The sequence below is a fragment of the Pteropus alecto genome, unplaced genomic scaffold (genome assembly GCF_000325575.1).
Source record: "Pteropus alecto unplaced genomic scaffold, ASM32557v1 scaffold72, whole genome shotgun sequence".
In the NCBI taxonomy this organism is placed as follows: Eukaryota; Metazoa; Chordata; class Mammalia; order Chiroptera; family Pteropodidae; genus Pteropus; species Pteropus alecto.
The window spans coordinates 10450249-10466342 of record NW_006436811.1 but is presented as its reverse complement, the minus strand read 5'-3'; the positions used below and the strand labels follow the sequence as shown (position 1 = coordinate 10466342).

Genomic DNA, 16094 nt, shown 5'->3' with positions numbered 1-16094 from the left:
CACTGTTAGTTTGCCATGTTGTAGACCAAACAGTCACTTGTTTTGGTAGAGTTCTGAATCAAGCTGAGCCGGAAAATGTTCCAAATGCTCATGATTTTGCATTGTAGTAAACAAGTCAGAGAATAAATGACAGTGAGAGCTGGACCATTTCCTCACTCAGATCTCATTATAAAAGTGATTGCAGTCAAACAACTAAGGATGCACAGATTACTTCTTGAATAAATTTTTATTTTTTGGTCTTATTAAATGGAAGAATACTATTTTAACAAATTCTATTTCTAAGACTATTATATTTCCTCCATTTTGCTTTTTTAGAAGGATATTGTCCTGTTAGAGCAATTAATTCTCCTTTAGAGACATCTCTTAATTAGTAATAGAATTCAAGATTTGGTATTCTGAAATTTAGACAATTGTGTCCAGGAAAAGTATGCCAATCATAATATACTTAATTGGCTGCAATAAAAAGAGGTCTTCCAAATTGTTTTAGCAATCTGTCATTCCTATGGCATGAATAAACCCAGACATAATGAAGTGGACTTGGTGAATCAGAAGCCCTTCTCTCTCCACTCCTTATTTATCCTATTTTTACAACAGCTTTTGGTTTAATTTAATACATTATTGTAGAAGAAAGAGTCCATTAAACAGCTTTAGAAAAGTGAGAAATATGTTCCTTTCAGTTTTTTTTTAATGAAGCATTCTAAAGTAGAATACTTTAAAAATGATATTCAAATGATTTTTAATTACTACAAAGGCATTGAGATGTTAATACATTTTATATAAAAAGGAGGGATATTATTCCATCCGCCCTTTTCTGCCATGAATTTCAACTCTAAGAAAATTATTTCTTTTGATCCACTCTGAAAGCATGTAATAAAAGAACAATAAAACACATGGCTCAATTACCACTGCTTCTCATCTAGCATGAATTAATGAATATCAAATTATTATTAATTGTTTTTTCTGGCTCCCTTTCCATAGGACGACAATTATACATTGCTGTATTTTAATAAGCATTTTGTGTTTAACACTTTGTAAACCGGTCTCTAAGAGGAACAGATGCTTGGAATCAATATACAGAAGAATAATTCTTTAAATTTATCAACACTTGGAAAATACATGACTATCTTTTTAATCTCCCTAGTTTATGTCAGTTTTTCACAGCTGCCTTAAACTTCCCCCAAATTTACCCTCTCTTCAATGTTCCATATGCTTTCCTTTGAGAAGCAGTTGCTATGTGCATATAAAATAGTTTGTAAGTTCAATTTCTCAATCTTAATAATACTAGCTCCTCACATATGATCATTGAATTTTCAATTCCTTAAGAAAAAGCTCTTGAAGAATAAAAGCTGTAGCTCAAGAAGTTAAATAATTAAGTTAACCAATATGGCATGGAATATAATAAATTATGATCACTATAATTGACAAAAATCAATGTCAGTTAATAGTCTTTATAGACACTCCACAAAAAGATTGCGTCACTGATAGTTCATTTTATTTTTACAAGGCATCTGTAAATATAAAGTGCTAGGCAATATGAATAAATGTAACATGCTAATAGATGTAACATATCTTTATAGTCCATAATCATTGTTTTCTCATAGGTTACTTATGTACCTAGATTTTGAAATACATGCAAAAAAATTTAACAAATTATAATATGTAAAATATATGTCATATGATTTTACCCATTACCCATAAATCAATGTCTTTCTGTTTTTAAAATATATCCTTTAAAAATTATATCTGCAATAAAATGATGGATGATACGAAGGTTCAATTGTTTAGATGTCCTCTCTAATTCAATACAATTAACAAACACATATCCAGATATATTTCTAAAGAGTACACAGAAACTTGCTTTAGAATCAAATAATTTTAGGAGCAGAAAGGGGCCTTAGGAACAATTTTGTGCAATGCCTCTCATGTTACAGATAAAGGCACAGACACCCAGAAATGTCAATTGATTTTCTGAGGTCCATATAACTTTATATGTCAATATCTTTTAGCTAAACTTTATAGAAAATTTTCTATCAATATTTCTTTTTGCACATAAAGGAAACATGTCTTGTTTTCTTAACAGTTTGTCAGGATTTCAATAATGTCTACAAATCCAAAGTCTTAGGGGAAAAAAGGTGAGAAAATGAAAAACTTATCTATAGCGAAAACCATGATGCATAGCCTAAATACAGATCAGAGGTGGACCTGGTTAGGGTTTACAACACTCACTGCCATCAGGAGCATCATTCCTTTGACACTGGTAACTGAAACCAGTTGAATTTTGCATGACTAAATCTAGACAGATAACAGATGGTTCCCTTTATGTATATGACCTTATTGAAGGCACTTAGATTATTTATGCAATAGCAGAATTGTTAATTGTATATGAAAGTCAATTTTCCATGTAAAAGCTTTTCTAGATTACACGTTCTTTAAAATTTTAATTCCTTTATGAACACTTTCATCTTGATTTCCATGTGCCAGCATTACTGATTCCACTTTGCTGAAAATTTAAAAGAAAATAACAGTTAGATATGCAAATTCAGTACAAAAATTAGCCTATAACTAAAATTTTTTAAATAATCATTCATCAAGGGAGTCATGGTATACTCAGAATTTTACTTTTTCCTTCTACTGCAGTCATCACTATGGTTTTTGGTCACATCATAAATATGAAGGACCGATGCCTCGTAGTCATATTTATGAGATGCATAAGAGTCGTGTCTTGACATTTAAATGTACTTAAAAGTACTATAAAATCCAATGCCTATGGAGTGCACAAGACAGGGAAGAAAACACGATGACTTCTGAGTCTTTCAGTGGCCACATCTCCAAAGCCATATCATGGACTTCTGGGAGAGTGAAAGTTTTAGAACTGCCACCATGCATATCAGGCCTTTGATATAATATTGGATCATAATAAGGCTGCTAAATTAAGAAGAAAAAGGAATATGAGAACTGGCTGGGAAAAGCAGAAAATAGAAGGCAAAGTATAAATATAATTAGGTTTGTTCTTGTAATTGATTCTTCAACCTGATGGAACGTGGGTTTCTGAATATTTTTCAGAGCATTTCCCAGATGTAGCTTCCCGGTACTTCATTTATATTACACATTTGTTTCTAAATTCCTACTTTGAATTCCATGTAAGAATGTTCCTCTTTCATTCACCACACTAAGACATCAGGAAACTTGCTTGTCAGGTAGTGCTGTTGACCACCTCCCCAATATCATCTTGGTTATTCTATTTACTTACTATTGAATTAAAACTAAAATGCTATTATTGGCTTTTAAAAATTAATCAAGTTCCTTAGAATTTTATTTTACTAACTTATTAGGCACTGTCAATGTCTTTTAAATCAACTTTTAAAGCTTTCATGCTAAGTTTATAGAAAACGTGAGTTTAAAATACAGGTCATTAATGTTTTCTTCTCACATCATTTATGCTAACGAAGAGCCCAAATTATAGTCATGTTGGTCTTAAATTGATAAAAATACTTAGATGCTATATTTAATATAGAATTATATAGAATTAGCTTTAAATTCCCATTTAAAATAACATTAAAAGGCATTTAGCGTAATAATCAAGTTAAGTAAAATAAGTACATTTTGGTGTAAATGTAAAAGGTCATTCACAGATGGACTTCAATTCCAACAATTATTTCAGCAGAGATCTCTTTTATTTTGGAAAAAAATACAAAATTTTCTAAAATAAATAACCTTTTTGCTTAGTTGTATCTATGCCTGGTCTGACATCAGAAGACTATATAAACATTGGCTGCTTTCATACCATAAAACGAAAAATACTACCATACTATCTGCAGCTGAATTCTTAACTAAATATAATTAATAAAATATTTTTTACTAGATTGAAATCCTTCATTTTTAACAATGTTAAATGCTAATAGAGCTTAACACTTACCCATAACTGTAGAGTAGCAAGGTTCACAGTGTATTGTCTGTCTATAAATCCAAATACTGTCTCCTGCTTGTAGGTTCTCCAAGGGCCGTTTGCATATTTCACACTAAAGAAAAAATTATAAAGTTTACATAACATATAAAGTATATCAGGATAGAAAGTCCTTTCAGTTCATTCGGGACTATTCTTCATAGCAACACTCAGATGAGGCCTCATGAGAACCCACAGGGAAAGTGACAGTGTACTTGTCCATAATCCACATGACGAACTTTTCACATACATCTCACAACTCTCTACTATGTAGGTGTGCATTTCAGGGAATATCTACCACCAAAGTTTCCAGTTAACTCACTATAGAGTGGATAGAAATTTTCAAAAATTGGTTATGAAGGGTTAAAGAAGTACAAATTAGTAGCTGATAGTTGGTTACAGGGATGGAGAGCATGGCAGAGAGAATGCAGTGCGCATTAAAATGATGGCTAGGTGGAGGGCCAGGGGAGGGAGGGAGCAATTGTGGGGGATTGTTTTATGAACTATATCAATGTCTAACCAATGTGCTGTATACTTGAAACTAATTTAAATACATAAATTAAAAAAAATTGGTTATGCCAAGAACAAGATCACCATTCGATATCTCAAACGAAAAACATTGTTTGCTTACTAAAGGAGTTCTATACTGTCCAGACACACAAACTGGATGTTAAGCAAACATTAACCAAACTTCTGATCTTACATGAAGTTTAGAGGAAAGTTTGTTTTGAGTTGTGTTGGTTTGGTGGCAAGCGAGGGTTGACATTTCCTTTAGTCCTGTGTTTACTGGACTAAGTTCAGTGCTGAGTGGCCGACTTTCAAGTTATGAGGCTGTCACCAACTGGCTGGCTTTCAAGGAGAGTTTAATGAAGTAAATTGTCATTGATCAATTCGACATGTTTACACCAGTCCACGTGGTTCTCTATTATCATGGCTATAGAATAATCTATCTTTTTCTAGGAGTGTGGGGATATTTTTATTCTTAGTAGTATTTTATAATTAAATAGAAAATGGAAATAATTATCCAAAATACTAAATGGAAATTATTTGCATTTATTAAAACCAATAACCAGAATTTTCTTGTTTCATAAAGTTTTCTGCATAGTAATTTAAATAAAGATCTATAGCCTAACTTTTTCTTCATTGAGATTTTAATAACTAAAAGAAAATTTTATTTTCTCATAATTAAATAATTGTGAAATTTCAAGAATATGTTTTTACATAGAATTCTATATATTATGGCATAAATTTAGATATTTTTGCTCAAGATGAGGCATCATATTTCTGATTGCTATGTGTCACTGTCTGAAGCTAATTGGAAGAGAAGCAATTAGTCATCAAATTATTATATTTATTTGACTGAACTAGATAATTTGTATCAACCATAGAATATCAGCATAGAAAGAACACATAGATTTAGGCAAGTCATTCTCAAACTGGTTGCCCATTAGATCTATCGAAAGAGTTTTTTAAAGTTCCAATGCCCAGGAATCATCTCTGAGATTATTGATTTAATTGGGTCCCAGACATTCTATTTTTTTCCTAATTTCTCTAGGTGATTATAATGTACAGCCATGGTTGAGAATCACTATTCTAGCCAGCTATCCTACTTTACAGATGAGGAAACTGTAGCCAAACTAATTTAGGTGACTGTCCACAAGTCACACAGCCACAGTTAGTAATGAAGTTAGAACTTGAACTCAGGTCTTAGATTTCTAGTTCAGTGCTCATCCAGTTACACCAAAAACTGTAATGTTGACCTACCCAATATTATTGTGAGAATTAAAAGCAATGAAATATGAGAACATGAACTGTGAAGCATTCTATTATTTAAGCTTTATTGTTATTATACTAAGCCACAATTAATTATAATTAATTGTGCTCTCAAAAGCAGACTGAATTTCAACTATGGTCAAGCCCATCAGTCCTAACTTCATAATATAAGGAGCTGCTACCTTTCTTCTCAATGATTTCCTTTCCTTTTTGGACTTCATTATATATTTTATGTAAAGTATGATTTATTTGCAAAAACTTTTACAAAGAGAATAAGTGTTTATCTTTTTTATAGACTTAAATCTCTAGGGTAAGAGTAATAAATATGTCAGTAATCAACTCTAAGCCTAAAGCCAAGAGAGTAATTATAATCCTTTGAGGTTAGGCTGCAGAACTCTGAGAAATATTTAAGTAGTGCATTATTAATGTGGATGAGAGTGTTTCTGAAAGCTTTTCATCTCATGTATTTCATTAAATATTTTTTATTCCAGTCATTATTTAATTTTATATTTAGTTAAATACAATAAACACATCCTTACCTTGAAACAAGTGGAATGGCAGCAAATCTGTAATTCATTTAAAATCATTTTAGTTTCTGTGCCCAAGGGTTTTCGACAGTAAGTGCACATATCTCTTTCAATGACAGACCTATAGAGAGGTAAGCAATTAAAAATAAATTTGTCTTAAAGCAAAAGACAGAGGTGTTCCCCATAAAGTCATGGGAAAATGGTACGTTAATTTTGTTGATACTCTAGGAAATTGTGTAAAAATCAAGGAAAGTTTAGGACTTATTTTAGTGTTGGAATTGATTTTTCTATTACCTCAAAATGATAGCAAAGAATTAACATAAAGGAAAACCTCAAATTATTAATTCATTAGCAATCAAAAGTGCATCTGGCAGAGCCAAGATAATCAGTTTCCTGATTGAACTAGGTCATAAGTACCTTTTAAAGCTCAAAGAGGGCTTTGAATTATTAATTTACATATATCATAGAAAAATTATACTGTAGATTAATATAAAATTTTAGCTCTCGAAACATTTAACAGGACAAAAATAGAAAACTATTCAGAGTGTGTTGGTAAATTCAAAAATGATGGGTCTGTAGGACCCTAGACTCTAGGTTCAAGAGTCACCAAATACTCTCCTATGACTCTACTTTTGGTGTCCTTGTAAAAGTCAGAATACTGGGCTACCTTTTATGAAAAAACTTACATTCTCTAACATGATGTAACTCACCCCCATACACACAAATTTGTTGGAAACAAGTTTTGTTATTTATCTTGGAAAAATAATGTTCAATAATAAATGAACTGTAGATATGATCGGCAAGTCCAAAAGAACTTGGGTCACAATCAGAGTTTTAAGAAAAGCCAATCATGATGTGATTCTTTTCCTTTTAGAAGGTCTTAGGACAGCCTTAAATAGCACCTTGAGCAGTTTACTAGTTTCAGGGTGTTGGCATGTAAGAGTTTCTAGAGTTGGTACATAATGGGGTAGTGAAACAAAAATAACCAATACACAGTGTTAGTATGCTTAATATATGCAGTACATTTTCCATGCACTTGATTTATATAAAGTCATTTATTCTTCACATCTCTGAGAAGCATATACTATTGTTTTTACCATTTTTTGCAGAAAAGGAAACGGAGGCACAGAAGAGTACCTGTCATGCAGCCAGTGGACAGCAGAGACAGGATTTAAATAAAGGTAGCATGGCCCCAGAGTTCCCATGCTACCTTTGGGCCTGCCCACAATGACTACTGGGCTCACTTTGTCGAAATGAAGTAGTCATGCCCCAGGAGCCGGGATCCTGTTATCAAGCCCAGGACTAGGAGCAGAGAGGAGGGAAAATAGAAGGGAAGAGGAGGTGGGAGAGGAAAGGGATTGGAGTAGATAACCTTGTATGCTTTTATACATTCGGTCATTTCACTAACGTTTTCTTAACCCATATATATATTTCCTCTTTTCATCTAATTCTATAGCTACTTGCTTATATATTCCTGGCAAATATTTTCCTGTGGATTATTCACACACACACACACACACACACACAAACTTAAATGTCCCATATAAGCACTTTGAGAGTAGAAAACAGGCATTCCCTATCATTCTTCCATTCCAGAGGCCCTTAGTTAGGAGCTGGGAATATAAAGAAGAGTGAGACAGTTCCCTCCAATGAGAAGCTTTCTTTCTACTAGGGTAGCCAGGTGTGTGAGTTGATGATCACAGCATATTACAGATATATGGAAAAAGTTAGGAGAGCATAGCCAAGGGAGCAACTAATCCCTGGGGTGAAGGCAGGAAGGGCTTGTCAGAGAAACTGTCGTGTGAGTTACAGCTTGAAGATAAAGGAGCTCTCACGGTGAGCTGAGTGAGGTGGGGAAGGGCATGATGGGGGATTCCAAGGAGAGGAAGAAGGATGTGCCAAAGTGCTGCACAAATGAGGGCGTCTGGACTGATCAAATATCGGTCAGTATTCAACAGGAGCAGGTTCTGAAGACCCATAGATAATGTGCAAAGGAATCCGTCTTTATCCTGTAAAGTGGGAAGCTTCTTAAATGGAATTAATATATTTAGACAAGAGCTGTGAGGGCATGGCTCATTTCACACAATAATCAACAGAAGTTGCTTGACCGACTGGTCTTAACAAAGAATTGACTTTTGCACTGATGACTAAGCAAAATTTCAAGGACCACTTGAGGAACAAGACTGAAATTCTTCATATTAAGAGCAATGTTTTTATAAAGAATGTTTTCCTTCCTTATGTTAACAATAAAAATATGAGCCCAGGAAAGCTCTGATATAGGTGGTATCCTTGTTAAAATCATACTGTTATTTAAGGATCTTTTCAAAGCATTATAAAGAACCTAACTCTGTTTTTTTGGTTGCATAGACTACTTTTGTTTCTAATGCTTGTGTAGTTGACTTTGCTCCTCAAAGAGCAATGACTTAAAGGCCAGAAACTCAGAAGAACATTGGTAATGGTGACAGAAAGGGGATATAATTTTGATGCCTGGTCTATCGAGGTTTCCCTTAGCAAATAGGAAATTAGTGGGTTTTTTTTTTTTTTCAGAAAACATTTATTGAGTATCTCCTGTTAAGTGACAAGCACTGCATTACAAGCTGAGGTTGTACATAAAAATAAAATACATCTTGCCCTCAATGAGCCTTATTCCCAGCCCCTACTATAGAGAAACATCATCAGTAGAGTATCAGACATTTGCATTACGACTGGTTTCCAGTGGTTGGGTTGAAATACTAATTATTTATTTTCATTTCCTCCACTGGAAATCTGCCGCCCACACTCCCATGAGAGTCATCTATGTGCCTCACTGAACATTAAATGGTAAAAGATCATCACCAACAGCAAAAGCCTGGGGTCATTTTACCAGCACAAAATTGATACTCATTGTAATGCCCTCCTGGGAACTGAGCGTGGGCCCAGAGTGGGTCATAGCAGCATATCCATGCAGCTGTTTGTAAGGTGAGCTGGCTTGGGAAAATCTCCAGAAGGGAGGACTGAGGGCACAGGCTAGTGATGTAATGAAACTGAGACTCTAATAATGTGGCTGTGCAGGGGACTCCTGAGAATCAGTGACCGTAGAGGGGACAGCCTAGGAGGCAGCCGTAAGGCACGGGAGACTCTATCAGATAAAGTGCATTGGAAACAGCCAGGAAGCCAAGGAACAAATTCCTGGATGCAGAGGTTGCTGTACTTCATACACATACATAAAAATCACCATCAGGAGCACCATTTCCAAGTACAACATACAAGAATACATATATCATGTCTATATAAATGTGTATATATAGACATTTATGTATAGAAATATAGACATACTCACCTATCTGAAGTTGAATAAACAGTTTGTATGTATTTTCGAGAGGCATTATCCTGATATTCATCCTTTGGTGATTTACTAGAAACAACATATATGGACATGTGAGAACTGGGCTATTTGCCTAGTATTGATGTATATACTTGTATGCAGGTGAGAAAGCAAACACACCTCCTCATTCAGCCTTATTATTATTATCATTATTATTATTATTATTATTAGTGATTTTACAAGCCAGTAAACAACTTTTATTTTAACAACTTTTTTTTTAATCTGGAAAAATATTGATACTACTTTTATTAACAACTTTTTTTTTAATCTTGAAAAATATTGATACACAAACCACCCCAAGTTGACATAGGCTGACATATCTACTGAAGTAAATTTAGAGAATGGGGCAAGGAGAGTAGGAACAAGAGTGATCAGGAAAAGATGTCATTTGTTAATGAAATTTATGCTTGCACCTCCTCATTTATTTACTGAAGGAAAGCTATAGGTAGTCTCACAGAAAGGAAACACATAAAGTACACATACATACATACTATTTTGCACGCAAAAAAATAGAGACTCTTGAATTTTTATAAAAAGCTATAGAAATTATTTTTACTTGAAATTATCTAAGAAAGATTAGTTTAGCATGGAAGCAAAAAGGAAAAAGTATAATTTAAAATTTTAAAAAGTCCTCTTTGTTCCATTTCTTAGATTGCTCCCATTTGTAAATGTCACTCTTTCTGGGGAAAACTGAAATCTGTAATGCACTAACCAACTGGCTGCTCATAATTGCTTCCCAAGTACATATGCTACCTGTGAGTGTATTAGGACTGGAAGCAATATGTTCCCATTGATTCATCCCGTGAGTGATAATTCCACAGCCCTCACTTGGGATTTTTTAATGAGAACTCTCTTACAGCCCGTAGGCAGACTGCTGTTAGAAATAGAATCTACTTTGTGGAGCATATAACCCACAATGCTAAATAAGAATTTACACGTTTATATATGATACATATATCATTACTCTCATTTTATTGATAAGTAAACTGAGACTCGAAGAGGTTAAGTAGCTTTGCCAAAACCACATGATCAGTCAGCAAATAATAAAGATTCAATCTCAAATTTGATTCTAGGGCCTCTATACTATACTGCAGTCAGTGTAGATTTTAAGGAAAATTAGATTAAGTGGAAAAATCAAATTCGAGGGTTGTATTTCACAAGGTACATTATGTATTGATTTGAGAAACTTTTTTTTTTTTTGGATCGTTGCTCACCTGACACTGAATTTACTGAATTTCCTGGAGCCCCATCATCATGTTACCCGACGATTAGGCTAATCCTTGTCTTTATATTCCTTGGAAATGGAGTGGGCTGCTAATCCCTGAGTTTAGTTAACATTTCTCTCAACACCTATTGCATAACCAGCAGATTTTGTAGGCCATCAGTTTCCTGTAATTTGGGCCAGAGTATGTTTACCAAAAGTTATATTCCTTATTTCAGATTAGAGGTAAATAGTAGTAGATAGAACCAGTGAATTAAAGGGTGACTTCAAGTTAGCATAGAAATATTTGCATGATTTTATAAAGCTTATTATAAACATGTAGTCATATTCTCACATAAACATATGTGAAAACTTTCAAATGTCTATCCTGTTACATATACATGTGTTATATTAAAATGTTATTTAGTCCATCCAATGACTTTTTATGATTATTTGACAACTACTTGATATTGGAAACATTATAAAGAATTATATACTTAGAATTCAATGTACTCTTAAACGATCTTTTATTTGAAAAAAGGAAGCATATTCTAAAATAACAGCATTTCTTAAACATATATAATTTCAAAATTGTAAGATAAGAATAGCAAAACATTTAGGGAATGCAGGTAGCATTAATATGTTGGCTATGTAGAAGGCCAGGGGAGGGAGGGAGCAATTGGGGGGATCATTTTATGAACTATATAGATGTCTAACCAATGTACTATATACTTGAAACTAATTAAGATAGATAGATAGATAGATAGATAGATAGATAGATAGATAGATAGATAGATGATAGATTTCCAGTACCTATTCTCCACATATGTCCTTGTGTATACAACAGTATCATTTGGTCCTGCAGACTTGGTTTCAGGATTGGAACTGCAATACAAACCATTTTACTTTATGTTTAAAGTTTATTTATAAGAATAATAAAAATAACAAGGCTATTATCTGATCCAATGCAAAAAAAAAATGCTTATATATTCCTTCTAAACTATAACCTTTGAAATATAAATGTTAAAGTGGTATTAATTCATTTCTGCAAAATTTCTTCATGTCTCCCATTTTGTTCTTAGTCATCACGGGCCTGATCTACTTTTAGAACACTATTGTGATAACTAGTTACTCAGTAAATCTGATTCAGAGCATGAAGATTATTTTGAATATTTGTGTAATATATTTTAGTGTCTGTTTCCCTGATGACTCATTCATATTTCCAAACATACTTTCCCCACAAATCTCAAACAAAAATGGACTTTAATTAACTAACATGATAACATCTGATTTAATGAAACTTTAAAATCTACATAAAGAATAAAGTCCACACCGACTTCACAATCATGCTTTTTAAAAGAAAAAAATTGTAGACTTTTCAGGGGGAAAAAAAAAATCACATTTTCCACTTTCCTGCCATAATTTACAAATGACTAAATTGCTAACTCAACACCATTCTTTAAGCCTGTTTAGCCACTGATAAAATTAGAAATTTCTGCATTTCAAAAGAAGGGTCAAGTTGTATATGAGATTAAAACAAACAAACAAACAAACAAAAACGAGAAGAATAGTTCTGTAATTTGTTTTATAATTGACCCACAGTAGTACCTGAAATTCCTCCTGGCTTCATAAGAATATGCAGTGGTTCTAGCAGACCTGTTGTTTAAAGCATCGGTAGATCCATTGACCTGGCCATCTAGCCTGAGAAAGCAAAGGAAATATTTGAAATATTTGGCACTTAAAATCGAGACCACTTAGAAATCTCTTGTTTAATTAAAATTCTGTTCAGTTAACATGAACCTCTTTATGTTTGCCTGGTTTCAGCACAGATACACAAATAGAATACATGTACTATTTTATTCCTTCACAAAGACTACTGTCATATCTTTAAGAATAATCTATAGGCATGTGACATATTATCTAATGCTATAATAGAATACTTTTTATCAAAGGCAGAAATCATCTGAAATTGGTTCCAGTAACATTTTCACAGCAGCAGTGCCATTTTAGAAAGCTTTTCATGTGCAGTATATCTGAGAGTTTATCAACTTAATGAAAATTACCCATGGGTTGCTTGGAGAAATTCCAGTTTTTATTTTATTTTTAATGAAAAGCAATACTTTGAAGATTGCAGAACTTTGACCTAGATTTCTGCTAATCTGAACATGTCACTATGATTAACAAAGTATAGGCATATTTGCTTTTTCCTATGAAACAGAGAAAAATTCTAAAGCAGGAATAGTGAAAGCTTGAGCTCCTTTTTCTCCTCCATATTAGTAAACTAATATAGGAGAGACATGGAAACCAGGAGGAGTGTTTAGATCCTAATCATGCCTTATCATTCTTAAACAGACTGTTCTTTCCATTTGTAGATAGCTCTTCAGGAAGAGAAAAAGATTTGTTCACGTATTATCATCTCTGGCGTATGGAAAATCATCTTCTAGTTTTAAAATAGATGCTTCACAAAACATATAGCAGAGTTAAAAATGATACTAGGTAAACAGTCAGTGGAATTAATATGATTAGAAGATTTTTAAATGTAATTATTAAAATATGTCATTCCAGGAATAATAAACATAGCTAGGAACTTTTAGAAATTATTCAAATCAAAAAATTTTACAATACAGAATTCAATTTTAACAAAGAGACAGCTTCAAAGGACAAAGGTTGCCAGTGAGTTTGAAATGTGTTTGTATTATCCTCAGCAATGTAAAATCAAATATCACTAGTTTGTAAAATCTGAAAATGGGGGAAATCATTCATAGATAGTACTATTATGGACTGAATTATGATGAAGCCCCAACTCCCAGTGTGATTTGGAGACAGGGCCTATAAAGAGATAATAAAGGTTAAACAAGGTCATAAAGGTGGAGCCTTAATCCTGTAGGACTGGTGTCCTTATAAGGTAAGGAAGAGACACCAGAGATCTCTCTCTCTCTGTGCATACACAGAGGAAAGGCCATGTGAGGACAGTGAGGCCATCTGCAAGCCAAGGAGAGAGGCTTCACCAGAAACCAACCCTGTCAGTACCTTGATCTTGGACTTCAGCCTCCATAACTATGAGAAAATAAATTTCTTTTGTGTAAGCTACCCAGTCTGTGGTATTTTGTTATGACAGCCTACATGGACTAATAAAAGTAGCATTTCTTAGTTGAGTTTATAATGAGATTAATGACAATGCCTTCGTGAAAGATTTAACTTTTATAATTGTAAAAAAAAACCAAATGTTAGTAAACGTATTTGGAATGAAGAATGACAAACTCTTTAATGGATTTTGCTCCTCACTTAGGTTTGGAGGATGATAGATTTTTAAAAAAATAGAACCCTTATTTTGCAATCATTTTAAATGTATAGAAAAATTGCACAGACAGTACAGAGAATCCCCATAATACCCTTCGCTCAGCTTCTCCTAATGCTAGTATCTGCCATAACCATGATACATTTGGTAAAACATTGATGTCCTTTCTCATTTCCAGAATTCAAATGAAGGTAACACTTCCACACAACCATCTTTAGTCTCCTAAGGTCTGTGATAGTTGCCAAGTCTTTCTTTGTTTTTCATGAGATGATGATAGAGTTTACAAAGGTAATTCTATCCTGATGCTAATAAGTGATAACAATAAATTTTTGTTATGTAGAACCATGGAAATAGTTAGACAACATTTCAGCAACAAATGAAACAACGTGTAGTGCTATTCAAAATGCTGCTGGGTCCCACATCCAGATATTCTGACTTAATTGGTTTGAGGTATAGCTTAGGCATTGGGATTCTTTTAAACCTCTCCAGTGACTCTGACATGCAAGTCAAGGTTGAGAACCACTACCATAGAGGATGGGCAGTCCAACATATTACCCAAATGAATACTGGTTTTTAAAAGGTGGTCCCTGGACCACGAGGTGATTCTGATGTACACTGAAATTTGGGTACCAGTACAATAGAGGACTCTGCCAAAATATTCCTCTCAAATGCCTTGAATAATATTCACAAAAGGAAATGTTTGTCACTTGACAGCTTTATTGTTAAGAAGTTATCCCTCTTCAAAACGAATTGCTGAATTATAAGTTCCAATTGATGGTCATAGTTTTGTTTCTTAATTAAGTAACAACTCTATAAAATATAAATTGAAACACTGTATTGTATCTTACAGAATTCAAATGAAATTACATTTGAGAAAATGTTTTCTGCAGTGGAAATTCACCTGAAAAATTTACCTATCTGGAAGCTTCACACACTGCTAGTAAGACTATCGAATGGCACAGCTGATTTGAAAATAGTCTGGCAGTTCCTCAAATGATTAAACATAGAGTTACTATATAATCCAGCAATTCCACTCCTAGATTTATACCCAGAAGAAATGAAAGCATACTCCATAGAAAAACTTATATACAAATGTTCACAGCAGCATTGTTCACAATAATGAATTATAATTCAATAGCAAAAACAACCCAAATGCCCATCAGTTGATGAATATATGAACAAAATGCTGTATATCCATACAATGGAATATTACTGGCAATAAAAAGAAGTGCAATACTGATACAAGCTACAATATAGATGAATCTTTAAAATATTATGCTAAGTAAAAGAGGCCAGTCACAAAGGACCACATATTGCATGAAATGTCCAAAATAGGCAATTCATAGAGACAGAAAGTACATTAGTAGCTGCCCCACCCGAAGTATGACTGCTAATGGATATGGGGTTTCTTTTTGACGTGATGAAAATGTTCTAAAATTGACTGTGGTGGCGGTTGCACAACTCTGTATATACTTAGAAAATATGTATTTGCTTGGGCATCCAATTACTATACAAAGTGAATATATTCATAATGTGAATCAAGTCTCAATTGAGCAGATTGGCCAGGATTTAGATTTTCATTGTCTTATTAATTTAACTTTAGCAACCTCAGATTAAAGAGCAGAAAACAATTTCAACTAATAAACAGCCATATCACTGCAAACTTTATAAATCAATTTTTCATAAAGAACAAAAGCTCATTAAAAGCCTACCACTTTGTATCATATATGTTAGGGTTTACTTCTACAAAACTGTCAAGGTCTTGAGCCCTTGTGAAAATTACAAATTCTAAATATGTGAAGTGAATCACTCTACTGTAAAAAAATAGAGATGACCTGATGCCAGAACATTTGGGTTCATTCTATCTCTCAAATTTACTTACCTTCTAATTTACTAACCTGATCAATTCTCTTATTCTCTGATCCACAGTTTTATTTCTGTTAAATATTTAACCATTTTGAGAATTAAGTAAACTTTTTTTTTCTGTA

The 16094-nt window shown here is 33.4% G+C and overlaps 1 protein-coding gene across 1 annotated transcript in view; it reads right to left on the bottom strand.

The window, feature by feature from the left end:
- Positions 1-1699: 1699 nt before the first annotated feature.
- Positions 1700-16094, bottom strand: part of SCEL (sciellin) — a 112238-nt gene continuing 97843 nt past the window's right edge. The window contains exons 26-31 of the mRNA XM_025048192.1: positions 12417-12509; positions 11622-11693; positions 9563-9637; positions 6256-6364; positions 3917-4019; positions 1700-2500 (exon numbers count right to left, since the gene is read on the bottom strand). Coding sequence (XP_024903960.1) covers positions 2484-2500; positions 3917-4019; positions 6256-6364; positions 9563-9637; positions 11622-11693; positions 12417-12509 — 469 coding nt within the window. The 3' untranslated portion in view covers positions 1700-2483. The remainder of the gene's footprint in view (positions 2501-3916; positions 4020-6255; positions 6365-9562; positions 9638-11621; positions 11694-12416; positions 12510-16094) is intronic.